This window comes from Scyliorhinus torazame, chromosome 27 (genome assembly GCF_047496885.1).
Source record: "Scyliorhinus torazame isolate Kashiwa2021f chromosome 27, sScyTor2.1, whole genome shotgun sequence".
In the NCBI taxonomy this organism is placed as follows: Eukaryota; Metazoa; Chordata; class Chondrichthyes; order Carcharhiniformes; family Scyliorhinidae; genus Scyliorhinus; species Scyliorhinus torazame.
The window spans coordinates 30,604,454-30,618,554 of NC_092733.1; the positions used below are offsets into that span (position 1 = coordinate 30,604,454).

Sequence of the window (14,101 nt, forward strand, 5' to 3'; positions counted from 1 at the left end):
CCTCTGGCACTGCGAGGTCATGACCAGTTCAGATATGTTGATTTACACTGAATTTGATCTCCCCCCGCATTGGTACATCCTCCAGATGCTATCATGTTGCTTGCAGCATACATCCTGCAATGCAGTCAACCTGAACAGAATGACGTGAGGCCTTAAACTGCTCGATTATAAATCGATTTACATAATGATTGCAATGTTGGGCATTTCTAATGGTTGTAAATATAAGCCCAACCACCCCCTGACCCCAGCTCATAACAGCCTCCAGTACCCAACCCAATTAGTTGCTCTTTGTGTATAAGCTTAGACTGGCAGTGGCAGGCTGTTCAGCTGTGGACGGGCATTGCGACCAAGTCACACGCACGGAACATCACGTAGAAGTCATTGAATAGCAATTAAGAGCACAGGAAACTTGACTGGACCACACATGGCAACACAATGGCAGCAACAGAAGGGCAGAGGTTTGTTACTGGCTGATGAGTGACTCGCCTGACTCCCTGCAGCATCTCCAAGGCAAGGCTCAAGTCAGGACTGTGATGGAATACTCACCACCACAGCAGCATCCAGGACAGAGGAGTTTGCTTGACCAGTGCCTTCGCCGTTGGACTCCATGACCACTCTGTTCCCCCACTGCTGCACCGTGGCTGTTTCCAAGATGTACTGCAATGCCATCTTGCCACCGAGAGAGCAAACCAAGCAGGTGCATGGGGACACATCACCTTCCAGGCTCCTGTCCACACCATCTGGACGTAGATATATATCAATGGTCCTCCATTTCTCGCTGGGTCAGTAGCGTGGATCCTTGTGGGAGCGTGTTCAGTGCAATGACTGCAGCAGTCACCTCTCTGAATGAACAGGAATTACGAGCAGTAAATGCCAACCTTACCAGTGATGCCCTCGAGCTGTTTCTCTCCTAGGCTTGGGATGTGGCAAGTACCTCCCAAAGGAGCAGGAGAGGGAAAAGAGAGAGAGGGGGAGAGTGTGCACCCCCTTATTGATTGAACCGAGACCCAATTATGGATTTTGGAGCATTTTGTACTTTGGGAATGGGATTGTGTGGGAATGGGAATGGGATTGTGTGGGAATGGGATTGTGTATGTCTAACGCCAGGAGGAGTTTCAATCAATGCCATTCAATGCTGTTAGGTTTGTGAGATTGACCGGTGCCATCACCCGATCTGTTGCTACTTTGATCTTCAAGTCTTGTTCCGAGTCCTGTTTAATTTGTGGTTTCCTTCCACTTTTAGAATTGCACCTACTACTGGGGATTCGCGGCGTGGCTGGCATATCACATCAACCACCCGCTCTACACACCCCCTGGTAAGTCACGGCTCCCATTAACGAATCAAGGTGCTTGTTGCCCTGCACTGCACTGACACATGCATGTTGTGCTGCGTCAGGGTCACATTGGCACATCCCAGCTGCCTGTTGACGAAATGCCCTGGTGTGATATTGAGGCGCATCGATCGATGGCATCCCTCTGCCTTCCTCCCCGAGCAATAAATGAGGCCGTGCCAATATCGTCCACATCCGAGGATAAGAAAGAACCAATTGGAGGCAACACCATCAACAACTCGCACTTGTGCATCGCCTGTAATGCAGTGAAAGATTCCAAGCTGCTTCACCGAGCTTTTATCAAACAGCATTTGACATTGAGCACCTGAGATACAGGGCAGGTGACCAAAGGCTTGGTTAAAGTGCACGGACTGCAGCTGTTCCACCATTACATTTCTGACACAACGCAGTGTTGCCAACCAGTGTGGACTTGCCAGTTTTCTCTCTATATCTCCAGAACAAAGTAGATCTGATCTCTGAGCAGCTGCAGATGTCCATTTTGTTGAGAAAGGGTGTTTGCTGTGGTTCCATTTCCAAGATCTTACCCTGCTCCTCCTGACTGTCCCGTGTGTGAGTGCAGCCAGATCAGGCTGTTGAGATGCCTTCTGTTTACCAAATAGTCGAAACACTACTGAGCTCGAATGTCGAGTGATGACTTGTGTGAAGGAGGGATCGCACTCTTCAGTCATATAAGTCTTCTAACGTTGCCCTCTCATGAATCCCCTTACTCCCGTCACCCACTGTGCCTTGAACCATCTAGACCCGAAGGTATGGAATTCCCTCCCTGCACACTCGCCTGACCTTCATGCACCCGCATCGCTCCTTTTCTAATCTCGGAACAAGGTTCGAGTCATCCCACCTGATGTATCCGCCTTTGCTGCATTGTCTGTTCCTGTCTAATCCCACCACTGAGCCCCGAGGTGTCAAGAGCAAGTGAGGTTGGTCATTATGCAAGTTCCGGTTTGTTGCGTGTTGGAAGAGTCCATGTCTCCAGATGTGATGCATTATATTAGATGAATGACTCTGGGCGAAACCACCAGGGTTTTAAGTCTGCGAGGCTCCTGCAGGTTCAGCCTGTGCACCGCTGGAGTTTGTAATGGTGATTTATACCGACAGGACCAGGACTACGAACATCAGAATGATCCATTTTTAGCTCCAACTTCGACAGTCCGTATGTAGGTCACCTGTGGCGGCACGGTGGTTAGGACTGCTGCCTCACGGCTCCAGGGTCCCAGCTTCAATTCCGACCTCTGGTGACTGACTGTGTGGAGTTTGCACGTTCTCCCCGTGTGTGCGTGGGTTTCCTCCGGGTGCTCCGGTTTCCTCCCGCAGTCCAAAGATCTGCAGGTTAGGGTGGATTGGAAATGCTAAATTGCCCCTTGAGTGTCCAAGAGGTTACGTGGGGTTACTGGGATAAGGGGATAGGGTGGAGTTGTGGGCTTAAGTAGGGTGGTCTTTCTGAGAGCTGGTGCAGACTCGATGGGCCAAATGGCCTCCTTCTGCACTGTAAATGCTATGATTCTGTGGGCAAAGTGCAGGGGCGCCCAATTTTGATGTCTGCTTTCCAATAGCCATAGCAGTGACTGATTTGTGTAGAAGATCACTGAACTGTCTGACTGAGCTGTCCAAGGTAAGTGCTGACTGGGGAGGTGGGGAGCTACATATTTTTCGTCTTCTGTGACTTGGGCCTCCAGGCATCTCAATTATTGTGTGGGATGGGAGGTGGCATCAAAGAAACATAGGGTCAGCATCACTAACACCACTGTGTGCCTGCCCCCTTCCCCAGTACCTTCGGCCACAACTGGGTTAACAATAGGTCTCCGGCTGTTTGGATTAGTGTGATCCTCAGCCCCAGCTGTTTGTGGACTTGGTGGAGACCATGGGCGCGATTCTCCAACCCCGGTGTGAATCCCGCCCACCGCCGGCTGCCGAATTCTCCGCCGCCAGGGTTTTGGCGGGGGCGGGAATCGGCCGCCCGTTTTAGGCCGGTCCCGCCGGCATAAATTAGGCCCGGTACTTAACGGCGGGACCTGGCTCTGCGGGCGTCCTCCGGGGGTGGGGGGTGGGGTGACCTGCGAGTGGGCCTGTGCCGTGGGGGCACTCTTTCTCTCCGCACCGGCTGCTGTGGACCTCCGCCATGGCCGGTGCGGAGACTAACCCCCCTGCGCATGCGCCGGCCGGCGGAGGCCCTTCCGTGCCGCTTGGCGCGGCACCAACCCCGCCGGCGCCGGCCTAGCCCCTGAAGTTGCGGAGGATTCCGCACTTTCCGGGCGACCCGACGCCGGAGTGGTTCAGGCCACTCCTCGGCGCCAGGACCGCCCGCCCCGCTGGGTAGGGGAGAACCCCGCCCATTGTTCCAGCTGCCTGGACAGGGGGAGCTTCAGCCCCAGCTGTTTTAGGCCTTCTGATGGTTACCAATCAATAACCTTTAGAACATAAAATAACATAGTGCAGAAGGAGTCCATTCGGCCCATCTAGTCTGCACCGACCCAATTAAGCCCTCACTTCCACCCTATCCCAGTAACCCCTCCTAACCTTTTTGGTCACTAAGGGCAACTTATCATGGCCAATCCACCTAACCTGCACATCTTTGGACTGTGGGGGGAAACCGGAGCACCCGGAGGAAACCCACGCAGGCACGGGGAGAATGTGCAGACACCGCACAGACAGTGAGCCAGCGGGGAATCGAACTTGGGACCCTGGCGCTGTGAATCCACAGTGCTGACCACTCGTGCTACCGTGCTGCCCATTTACTGGTGGGCGCATTGAAGATTAGAACATAGTACAGGCCCTTCGGCCCTCGATGTTGCGCCGACCTGTGAAACCACTCTAAAGCCCATCTACACTATTCCCTTATCGTCCATATGTCTATCCAATGACCATTTTAATGCCCTTAGTGTTGGCGAGTCCACTACTGTTGCAGGCAGGGCATTCCACGCCCTTACTACTCTCTGAGTAAAGAACCTACCTCTGACATCTGTCCTATATCTATCTCCCCTCAATTTAAAGCTATGTCCCCTCGTGCTAGACATCACCATCCGAGGAAAAAGTCTCTCACTGTCCACCCTATCTAATCCTCTGATCATCTTGTATGCCTCAATTAAGTCACCTCTTAACCTTCTTCTCTCTAACGAAAACAGCCTCCAGTCCCTCAGCCTTTCCTCATAAGATCTTCCCTCCATACCAGGCAACATTCATTTCATTTTTCATTTCATTCTGGTAAATCTCCTCTGCACCCTTTCCAATGCTTCCACATCCTTCCTATAATGCGGCGACTAGAATTGCACGCAATACTCCAAATGTGGCCGCACCAGAGTTTTGTACAGCTGCAACATGACCTCATGGCTCCGAAACTCAATCCCTCTACCAATAAAAGCTAACACACCATACGCCTTCTTAACAACCCTCTCAACCTGGGTGGCAACTTTCAGGGATCTATGTACATGGACACCGAGATCTCTCTGCTCATCCACACTGCCAAGAATCTTACCATTAGCCCAGTACTCTGTCTTCCTGTTATTCCTTCCAAAATGAATCACCTCACACTTTTCTGCATTAAACTCCATTTGCCACCTCTCAGCCCAGCGCTGCAGCTTATCTATGTCCCTGTGTAACTTGTAACATCCTTCCGCACTGTCCACAACTCCACCGACTTTAGTGTCATCTGCAAATTTACTCACCCATCCTTCTACGCCCTCCTCCAGGCCATTTATAAAAATGACAAACCGGAGTGGCCCCAAAACAGATCCTTGTGGTACACCACTAGTAACTGGGCTCCAGTCTGAACATTTCCCATCAACCACCACCCTTTGTCTTCTTCCAGCTTGCCAATTTCTGATCCAAACTGCTAAATCACCCTGAATCCCATGCCTCCGTATTTTCTGCAGTAGCCTACCGTGGGGGACCTTATCAAACGCTTAACTGAAATCCATATACACCACATCAACTGCTTTACCCTCATCCACCTGTTTGGTCACCTTCTCAAAGAACTCAGTTAGGTTTGTGAGGCACGACCTACCCTTCACAAAACTGTGTTGACTATCTTTAATCAAATTATTCCTTTCCAGATGATTATACATCCTATCTCTTATAAACCTTTCCAAGATTTTGCCCACAACAGAAGTAAGGCTCACTGGTCTATAGTTACCCGGGTTGTCTCTACTCCCCTTCTTGAACAAGGGGACAACATTTGCTATCCACCAGTCTTCTGGCACTATTCCTGTAGACAAAGATGACTTAAAGATCAAAGCCAAAGGCTCAGCAATCTCCTCCCTTGCTTCCCAGAGAATCCTAGGATAAATCCCATCCGACCCAGGGGACTTATCTATTTTCACACTTTCCAGAACTGCTAACACCTCCTCCTTATGAACCTCAAGCCCTTCTAGTCTAGTAGCCTGAATCTCAGTATTCTCCTCGACAACATTGTGTTTTTCCTGTGAGAATACTGACGAAAAATATTCATTTAGCACCTCTCCTATCTCCTCTGACTCCAAGCACAACTTCCCACTACTGTCCTTGACTGGCCCTACTCTTACCCTAGTCATTCGTTTATTCCTGACATATCTATAGAAAGCTTTAGGATTATCCTTGATCCTACCTGCCAACGACTTCTCATGTCCCCTCCTAGCTCTTCTTGGCTCTCTCTTTAGGTCCTTCCTAGCTATCTTGTAACTCTCGAGCGCCCTAACTGAACCTTCATGTCTCATCTTTACATAAGCCGCCTCCTTCTTTCTCTTGACAAGTGTTTCGACTGCTTTAGTAAACCACGGTTCCCTTGCTCGACGACTTCCTCCCTGCCTGACAGGTACATACTTATCAAGGACACGCAGTAGCTGTTCCTTGAACAAGCTCCACATTTCCATTGTGCCCATCCCCTGCAGTTTTCCTCTCCATCCGATGCATCATCGTCTTGCCTCATCGCATCATAATTGCCTTTCCCCCAGATATAACTCTTGCCCTGTGGTATATACCTATCCTTTTCCATCACTAAAGTAAACTTAATCAAATTGTGGTCACTATCACCAAAGTGCTCACCTACCTCCAAATCTAACACCTGTCCTGGTTCATTACCCAGTACCAAATCCAATATGGCTTCGCCTCTCGTTGGCCTATCTACATACTGTGTCAGGAAACCCTCCTGCACACATTGGACAAAAACAGATCCATCTAAAGTACTCGAACTATAGCGTTTCCAGTCAATATTTGGAAAGTTAAAGTCCCCCATAACAACTACCCTGTTGCTTTCGCTCCTATCCAGAATCATCTTTGCAATCCTTTCCTCTACATCTCTGGAGCTTTTCGGAGGCCTATAGAAAACCCTAACAGGGTGACCTCTCCTTTCCTGTTTCTAACCTCAGCCCATACTACCTCAGTAGACGAGTCCTCATCAAACGTCCTTTCTGCGACCGTAATACTGTCCTTGACTAACAATTCCACCCCTCCCCCTCTTTTACCACATTCCCTGCGCTTACTGAAATATCTAAACCCCGGCACCTGCAACAACCGTTCCTGTCCCTGCTCGATCCATGTCTCCGAAATGGCCACAACATCGAAGTCCCAGGTACCAACCCATGCCGCAAGTTCACCCACCTTATTCCGGATGCTCCTGGCATTGAAGAAGACACACTTTAAACCACCTTCCTGCCTGCCGGTACACTCCTGCAACTTTGAAACCTGACTCGTGTCCTCGCTACTCTCAACCTCCTGTATACTGGAGCTACAATTCAGGTTCCCAAGCCCCTGCTGAACTAGTTTAAACCCTCCCGAAGAGCATTAGCAAATTTTCCCCCCAGGATATTGGTACTCCTCTGGTCCAGATTAGGTTGTTGGTGTTTTTTTTTTTTTTTGCAATCTCTCTGGCCTCCTGGATAATCTGACTCTTTCCTTTCCTCTCTCTCTTTCAGCTTATGGAGACAAACAAGTGAAAATTGCTCTTGCTATATTCCTGGTGAGTTTCCTTTTCCCTAATATCTGGAAGCTGAAGTTTGTTCTTCATAAGTGAGTGATGGTGCTGTGGGTTTTGCTTTAATCCATTTGTGTTACCAGATCATGTGTGTTCCGCTGAAATTCTCTTCCCTCTTTCCATTTGAACTTTTTGAGTGAAATTGCCAGAATAAGTAGCGACGAACCTGATATTAACATTCTCTGGTTGGGAGACAGCCTCCGTACACAGAGCACATTTATGCCCGAGTGTACTGACTCCTCCCTCTAATGGTTATGGAGGGACAATCTGGAGTGGCTGGGTTTAGAGTAATGCTAGAGGCTGTTTTAGCTGCAGGTTCCTGTGTGTGTGTGTGTGTGTGTGTGTGTGTGTGTGTGTCGCCTGCTGTGTCCCTGAACTTCTCCCACTACAACGTGACACACAGGAGGCCTCGGAAAGCTGGAATTACATAGAAATTAAAGCACCAGAGTAGGCCGAGGTTTATGCTCCACACGAACCTGCCCCCTCCACCCTACTTCATCTAACCTTGTTGGCAAGTCCTTCCAGTTCTGGGTGAAGGCCCATGTTACACTGCGATGCTAATCTGGTGACTATTGCCGGTGGAGCTCGTAGCTCTCGGGAGCCTCCACTTTCCTTGCTGATCACACCTCTTCTTGCTCTTTTTCTCTCCCGCAGTTCTGCCAGATTGGTAACTTCTCGATCCACGTAGCGCTGAGAAACCTCCGGCCACCAGGTGAGGCTGTGTACGTGACGTGCCGGCAAGCCAGGTAGCAGTGAAGTACTGCGATGTCGCAGTGCTCCATAAATCAGGACTTTATAACCCATACCCTGGCGGTTTGGGGAATTGAATTCAGTTTAACGAGTAAAAGCCTAACTGGCTCACAAATGTATTTGGGGGAAGGAGAGCTGCCGACCAGAGGGCAGTCTGAGCCTGTGATTCCAGCCTTGCTTCAGCTGGTCTGTTACTGAAACTCTCCCTGCTTTCGCTACTTCTTGCAGACTTGACTATTCCAGTGCCCACCCGTCTGGTCTCTGATTTTCCACCTGCTTTAAACATTTTAGCTTCTGGTCAAGCAATGGTTTTGTTTTAATTCTCCTCTGTGCTTTCAAATCTCTTCTTCGCCTTGGCCTTCGCAACTCCTGCGGCCCTTACGGTCCTTCGAGGCATCTGGAGAGAGCGCAGAAAAGGTTTTAGAAAATGGTCCCGGGGATGAAGAACTTGAGTAATGAAGACAAATTGGAGAAATTTGGACTGTTTTCCTTGGAGAAGGAATGAAAATGAAAATCGCTTATTGTCACAAGTAGGCTTCAAATGAAGTTACTGTGAAAAGCAGGCTGAGAGGAGATTTGATAGAGATGCTCAGAATCATGAGGGGTCCGGACAGGGTGGGAAGGGAGAAACTGTCCCCCAGCTCGTGGAAGGAAGGGTCGAGAGCGTGAGGGCTCAGATTTAAAATAATTAGTAAAACCCAGCAATGGTGATATGAGGAAAATTTCCTTCAGGCAGCGAGTGGTTCAGGCCTGGAATGCAATGCCTGAGTGTGTGGTTGAGGCAGGTTCAATTGAAGCATTCAAAGGGAATTTGATTGTTATTTGTGCAGGGTTATGGGCAGGAGAATGGAAGTAGGTGAGTTGCTCATTCGGGGGGCCGGTGCAGACTGGGCGGGCCGAATGGCCTCCTGAGCCCAAACATTTCTGTGATGTTTTTGTGAACTAGCCTCTGTTGGGGGCTGGCTTTAATGTCCCTGAAACCGAGCCAAGTCTTTTGATGGGGGGAGTAGATATGTGGTTGGTTTATTGCAGGCCAATCCGTGCACTGCAGGTCGAGGTTGGTGGGAGGAGGGAGCAGATATCTGAGGAAAGGAGGGCAGAATACGAATATAGGGACTTCGGGAAAGGAGTAGGTCACTTGGCCCCTTGAGCCTGCTCCACCATTTACTCCGATCACCGCTGGTCTTCTACCTTTGGGAGTACGTTGCTGCCTTCCCCTTCTGTCTGAGACGGGCATGCAGCTCTGAAGGGGCACGGAACGGGCAGGAAAAGAGCAGCAGAGAGGGCACTGCCTCGCCAAGCAAAGATTTGTGTGCGGAATGTGGTGTTAACCTTGACCTCGGGCAGCTTTGTAACTCCATCTCCTGCTCTAATTAAAGATAATTTGTTTAGTATTAATCCCTGGTCCGGTTGAGTGTCAGGGAGTCGAATGCCAAGGATCCTAGAGCATTTAACGTATCCAAACGGGCAGATTATTTGTTTTGCACAGGTGGCCTGTTGACAACCCATTAAGAACAGGCAATACTTTGAGTCTTTGAGTAACCCTTTAGGCGCTGGCACAACTACAGTCCCAACTCTTGAACGTTGGCAAGAGGATAGTTTGCTGCAAAACTCTCTGAAACAATTGCAGTCCCGCTCAGTTTGCACTGGTTAACATCTTTATAAAATACTGAGCATTTCTTTCCAACACCTCGGCCCATAACCTCCTGGTTCCCCAGAGTCACATTTAGGGGGTCCCCCAATGTGACGCTGTGAAATGCCTCCGTGAGGCTCCCACATAAGGGTTTTCCTCAGAAGTGCTAACTTCCTCTGGTCAGTTGCGCTGGGCTGGGAACCATCTGACACAAACGATTTAAATTCAGAACTTCGGATGATTCAACCAGTTTTAAGAATTGCTTCATCGCTTAAAAGAATACAGTTCACACCCAAGCCTCCATTTCTGAGTCTGTTCCATTCCGTGTATTCGTCTGTTATATTTTATCTACCTTCTTGCGTGACTGATCCACGTCCACTGCAATTCTAGAAAATACTGGACAATCATCAGGTCTGACCGCACCTGTGGAGAGAGAAGAGAGCTAACGTTTCGAGTCTGGATGACTTTTTGTTAAAGTCTCGACAAAGAGTCATCCAGGCTCGAACCGTCAGCTCCCTTCTCTCTCCACAGATGCGGTCAGACCTGCTGTGGTTGTCCAGTATTTTCTGTTTCAGATTCCAGCATCTGCAGTAATTTGCTTTTACCCACTGCAGTTATATTCATGTAATGTGCTCTGTCAGGTCCCTGTGTAACTTTGCAAATTAAACTGCATCCTCTGCTTCTGCTGTCGCTGTTGGAGTGCCATCGGAGAATTTGACCAGTTGCCCTATTTCAGCCTCTCCCAGTCCCTTTTTAGATTGGAAGCAACAGACGTCAAAACACTGACCCTGTAGCCACCTTCTCCACCGCCCGTAATCTGTTATTGCACCTCTCACAAGCACTACATCAACTTGCTCTCCAGCTCCATGACCACGATTTCATTTTTATAATCGTCTTTATTTAGTGTCACAAGTAGGCTTACATTAACACTGCAATGAAGTTACTGTGAAAAGCCCCTAGTCGCCACACTCCGGCGCTTGTCAGGGTACACACCGGGAGAATTCAGAATGTCCAATTTACCTAACAAGCACATCTTTCGGGACTTATGGGAGGAAACTGGAGCACCCGTGGTTAGTTGGAAAAGTCTTTCATGTGGAACTTTTGCCGAGCATTTTCTGAAAATCCAATGCGGCAATACTTTGAGGTAATTTCAAAATCATCTCAATTTCTCAAAGGATATTGAGATGGGGTGTGGTGTGCTGCAGTCAGAAACTCCCCTCCCACAATGTTAAGAAAGAGACTTTCATTCATATATTATCTTTCAGCGGGTCCATAGAATCCCTGCAGTGTGGGGGTGAGGGTGGTTCCGAGCCCGCGATATTCGGGGTGACGGAGGATCCGGGAGTACAGGTGGGAAGAGAGAGGCCAATGTGTTGGCTGTTGCCTCCCTGATAACCGGATCTTGTTAGGGTGGCGTGTTCTGGAGTTGCCTAAAGCGGCGGAGCGGGTGAGTGACTTGGCGGAATTCCTTCATTTGGAGAAAATTAAATTTGCCGTGTGGGGGGGGGGTTCTTTTCGAGATGGAGGCCAGTCATTGTTGTCTTTGAGGAATGGTAAACGTCAGCAGAGGAGGGGGGTGTCGGGGTGTTTTTACTGTACTGTGGGTATTGTTTTCGTATGTTTTGGTTTAAATGGGTGCTTTGTAACTAGCTTGGAAATGCTTTGAATAAAAATATCTTTACAAATACAAAAGAATTCCTACAGTGCAGGAGATTGATTCCAGAGATTGAGGGGTTTGTCGTATGAGGAGAGATTGAACAGTTTAGGCCTGTACTCTAGAGTTTAGAAGAATGAGGGGAGATCTAACGGAGGTATTCAAGATGCTGAAAGGTGTGGATAAAGTAGACCTGGAGCTGATGCTTCCTCTTGTGGGGCATTCGAAAACAAGAGGTCATAATCTTAGAGTAAGAGGTAGCAAATTTAAAACCGATTTGAGGAAAACTTACTTCTCCCAAAGAATCTGTGGAATTTGTGATCCCAGAGTGCGGTGGATGATGGGACAGTGAGTAAATTTAAGGAGGAGTTAGACAGATTTTTAATTGGTAACGGGTTGAAGGGTTATGGAGAACGGGCAGGACAGTGGAGTTGAGGCCAGGATGGGATCAGCCATGATCACATTAAGGGTGTTGAGGCCCGGGAGGCTAAATTGCCCACTCCTGTTCCGAGGTCATGTGTTCTAGGGAGGAGATGCTCTGGCTGATTTTGCAATCCAGCTCTTGGTCTGTAACATTGTAGGTAGCAGATGAGGAACATATCAGCCATGAGAGAATGGGGAAATCGACTCGATGGGCCGAATGGCCATGAACGTAGGAAGAGGCCATTCGCTCACTGATCCTCCAAGAGAGCACTCCAACCCGGTCCACTCTACCCTGTCCCCGTAACCTAACCTGCAAGTTCCTGGACACAAGGGGGCAATTTAGTCTGGCCAATCCACCTAACCCACACATCTTTGGATCCCAAAGTACTGTGCAGGCAATTAATAACTTTTTGAAGTCCAGTCCCTTGTTGTAATGGAGGAAACCCAGCAGCCAGCTCTGCACCACACAGAGCAATGTGATTGTGGACCCCTCCCCCCTGCTTGAAATAGTTCCATGGGATTTGTTACATCCACCCCGAGTGGGCGTCTCAGCTAAAATTACAGACCTGGTGTTGTACTGGACCTCTCCAGACTGTTGGAGGCTGCGGGCTCCGATTATGTTAGAATATGGGCCTGGGTTACACTTTCCAACTCGTGGGAGTGAAAGTTTTCACTGAAGAAGGGACACCATTTACAGGAACCACCTGCTCCCTTTTTTTCCCCCTCTTTTCTTTCCTCTTCCCCCCCCCCCCCCCCCCCCCCACCCTCGCTCTGCGTCTGAGGGCTGGTTGGGCAACATATGTTGTAAACACAGTGGACAATCATTGTATCCGCTCTTCTTCTCTCCCTTCAGGCTCTAAAGCACGCAGGATTCCTTTCCCAACCAAAAACCCTTTTACCTGGCTTTTCGTCCTGGTGTCTTGTCCTAACTATACATACGAGGTGAGTCCCTGCCTAACTATACATACGAGGTGAGTCCCTGCCTGGATATTGAACTTGCTGCTGCTGCTCGGAACTCTGACTGGGTTCAATACTTTAGTTCATAGATATTAGATTATTTTTTTTCAAACGGTGTGCAGACATGGACGGTCAAAGACAGCGTCCATTAGTGGGCATGGTCCGTGCGCAGGCACGGGTGTGCTCGCAGTCCACTCGCTTGCTGCCGAATTTGCCACCCTGAAATATTGAAGCTTGAAGTCTCGGCAAAGCCAGACATTCTTGCCAGCCCTTTGCTGACGGGTGTCCCGGTCGGTTCTGATCGGGAACTGATGTAATGTTTCCTGTTATCGCAAGATGAAACCAATTTTTTTAAATTTGGAAATTTAAAATTATCCCCACGTTTATTTTTGACCAGTTGAAGGTAATGTGGCTGGAAACTCTAAATGGAGGGGCTGCCGGGAAATTAATGATTGTTGTGCCGCGCCTGGCCTCCAACTGAGCGGAATCCCAGGCCGTGAGTATCTCCACATCCCCTCAACCCTGGGGAATGCGGCTACTGATCTTATCAAGCCATCTGAAATATGTCAACAGATCCGACCGTTGGAGAAGGACCGCTCATGAGTGCCTTTACGAATCGGATCCATTTGTTATTTGTGGCTTCACCCTCTTCCCTTGTTGACTAGTGGAAGGATTTGCAGGCTGATTGACTCCTTCATGACCGTCACCATAGCAGCCCGTCGGATGGTTAATCTTATTAACACAGGGAATACAGCGAGGATATACTGCCTTCAATGTGAATGAATGAGTGAGTAATGTAGCTCTGGTCTCTGTTCACAGGTGGGATCCTGGATTGGCTTCACTGTAATGACTCAGTGTCTCCCAGGTAAGGTAGTGTGCCTTGCTAATGATTTGGGTTAGATAACTGACTGCAACAGGCTCTAATGAAGGCAGGCCAGACACTCCGTATCGCTTGTGAGGGAGCTCCTCAGTGGACGGAGCTTGCGGTCACCCTCTTACTGAGTGACCCGGCCAAAAAGACAGGACCCATTACTGCGTCACCGCATTCCTCATTTTCCAAGGGAGTTATTTAAATCTGACGCTGGACTCTCCGCAATCTTTGCTGCTGCGCTGGGATCAATGATCAGAGCAGCTGGGGCCAAAGATACCTGGCCAGTCTGTGGGAGGTGACACCATTTCTAACCCCAAGCAACCTTGCGTACCATACAGGATTACCCAGCTCCGTCCTGGGTTAACCAACCTCAGTTGGTGTTTCGGATCTCGGTGTGTCCAGATTAGAGGGAGAGGAATTCGCTCTGCTTTCTGCTGTGGGTCCCAATCCACTGGGAAGTGGGAATGTCAGGACTTTGCTGTTGAGCTGCCTGTACGATATTTCCTCGTGTGTGAACATC

At 49.2% G+C, this 14,101-nt stretch overlaps 1 protein-coding gene across 2 annotated transcripts in view; it reads left to right on the forward strand.

Moving 5' to 3' along the window:
* LOC140403331 (very-long-chain enoyl-CoA reductase) overlaps positions 1–14,101 on the forward strand; it is a 68,034-nt gene that overhangs the window by 48,212 nt on the left and 5,721 nt on the right. For both annotated transcript variants that reach the window (XM_072491205.1, XM_072491204.1), the window contains 5 exons: positions 1,244–1,316; positions 7,235–7,278; positions 7,948–8,005; positions 12,607–12,695; positions 13,530–13,575. In XM_072491205.1, the coding sequence (XP_072347306.1) occupies positions 1,244–1,316; positions 7,235–7,278; positions 7,948–8,005; positions 12,607–12,695; positions 13,530–13,575 (310 nt within the window). The remainder of the gene's footprint in view (positions 1–1,243; positions 1,317–7,234; positions 7,279–7,947; positions 8,006–12,606; positions 12,696–13,529; positions 13,576–14,101) is intronic.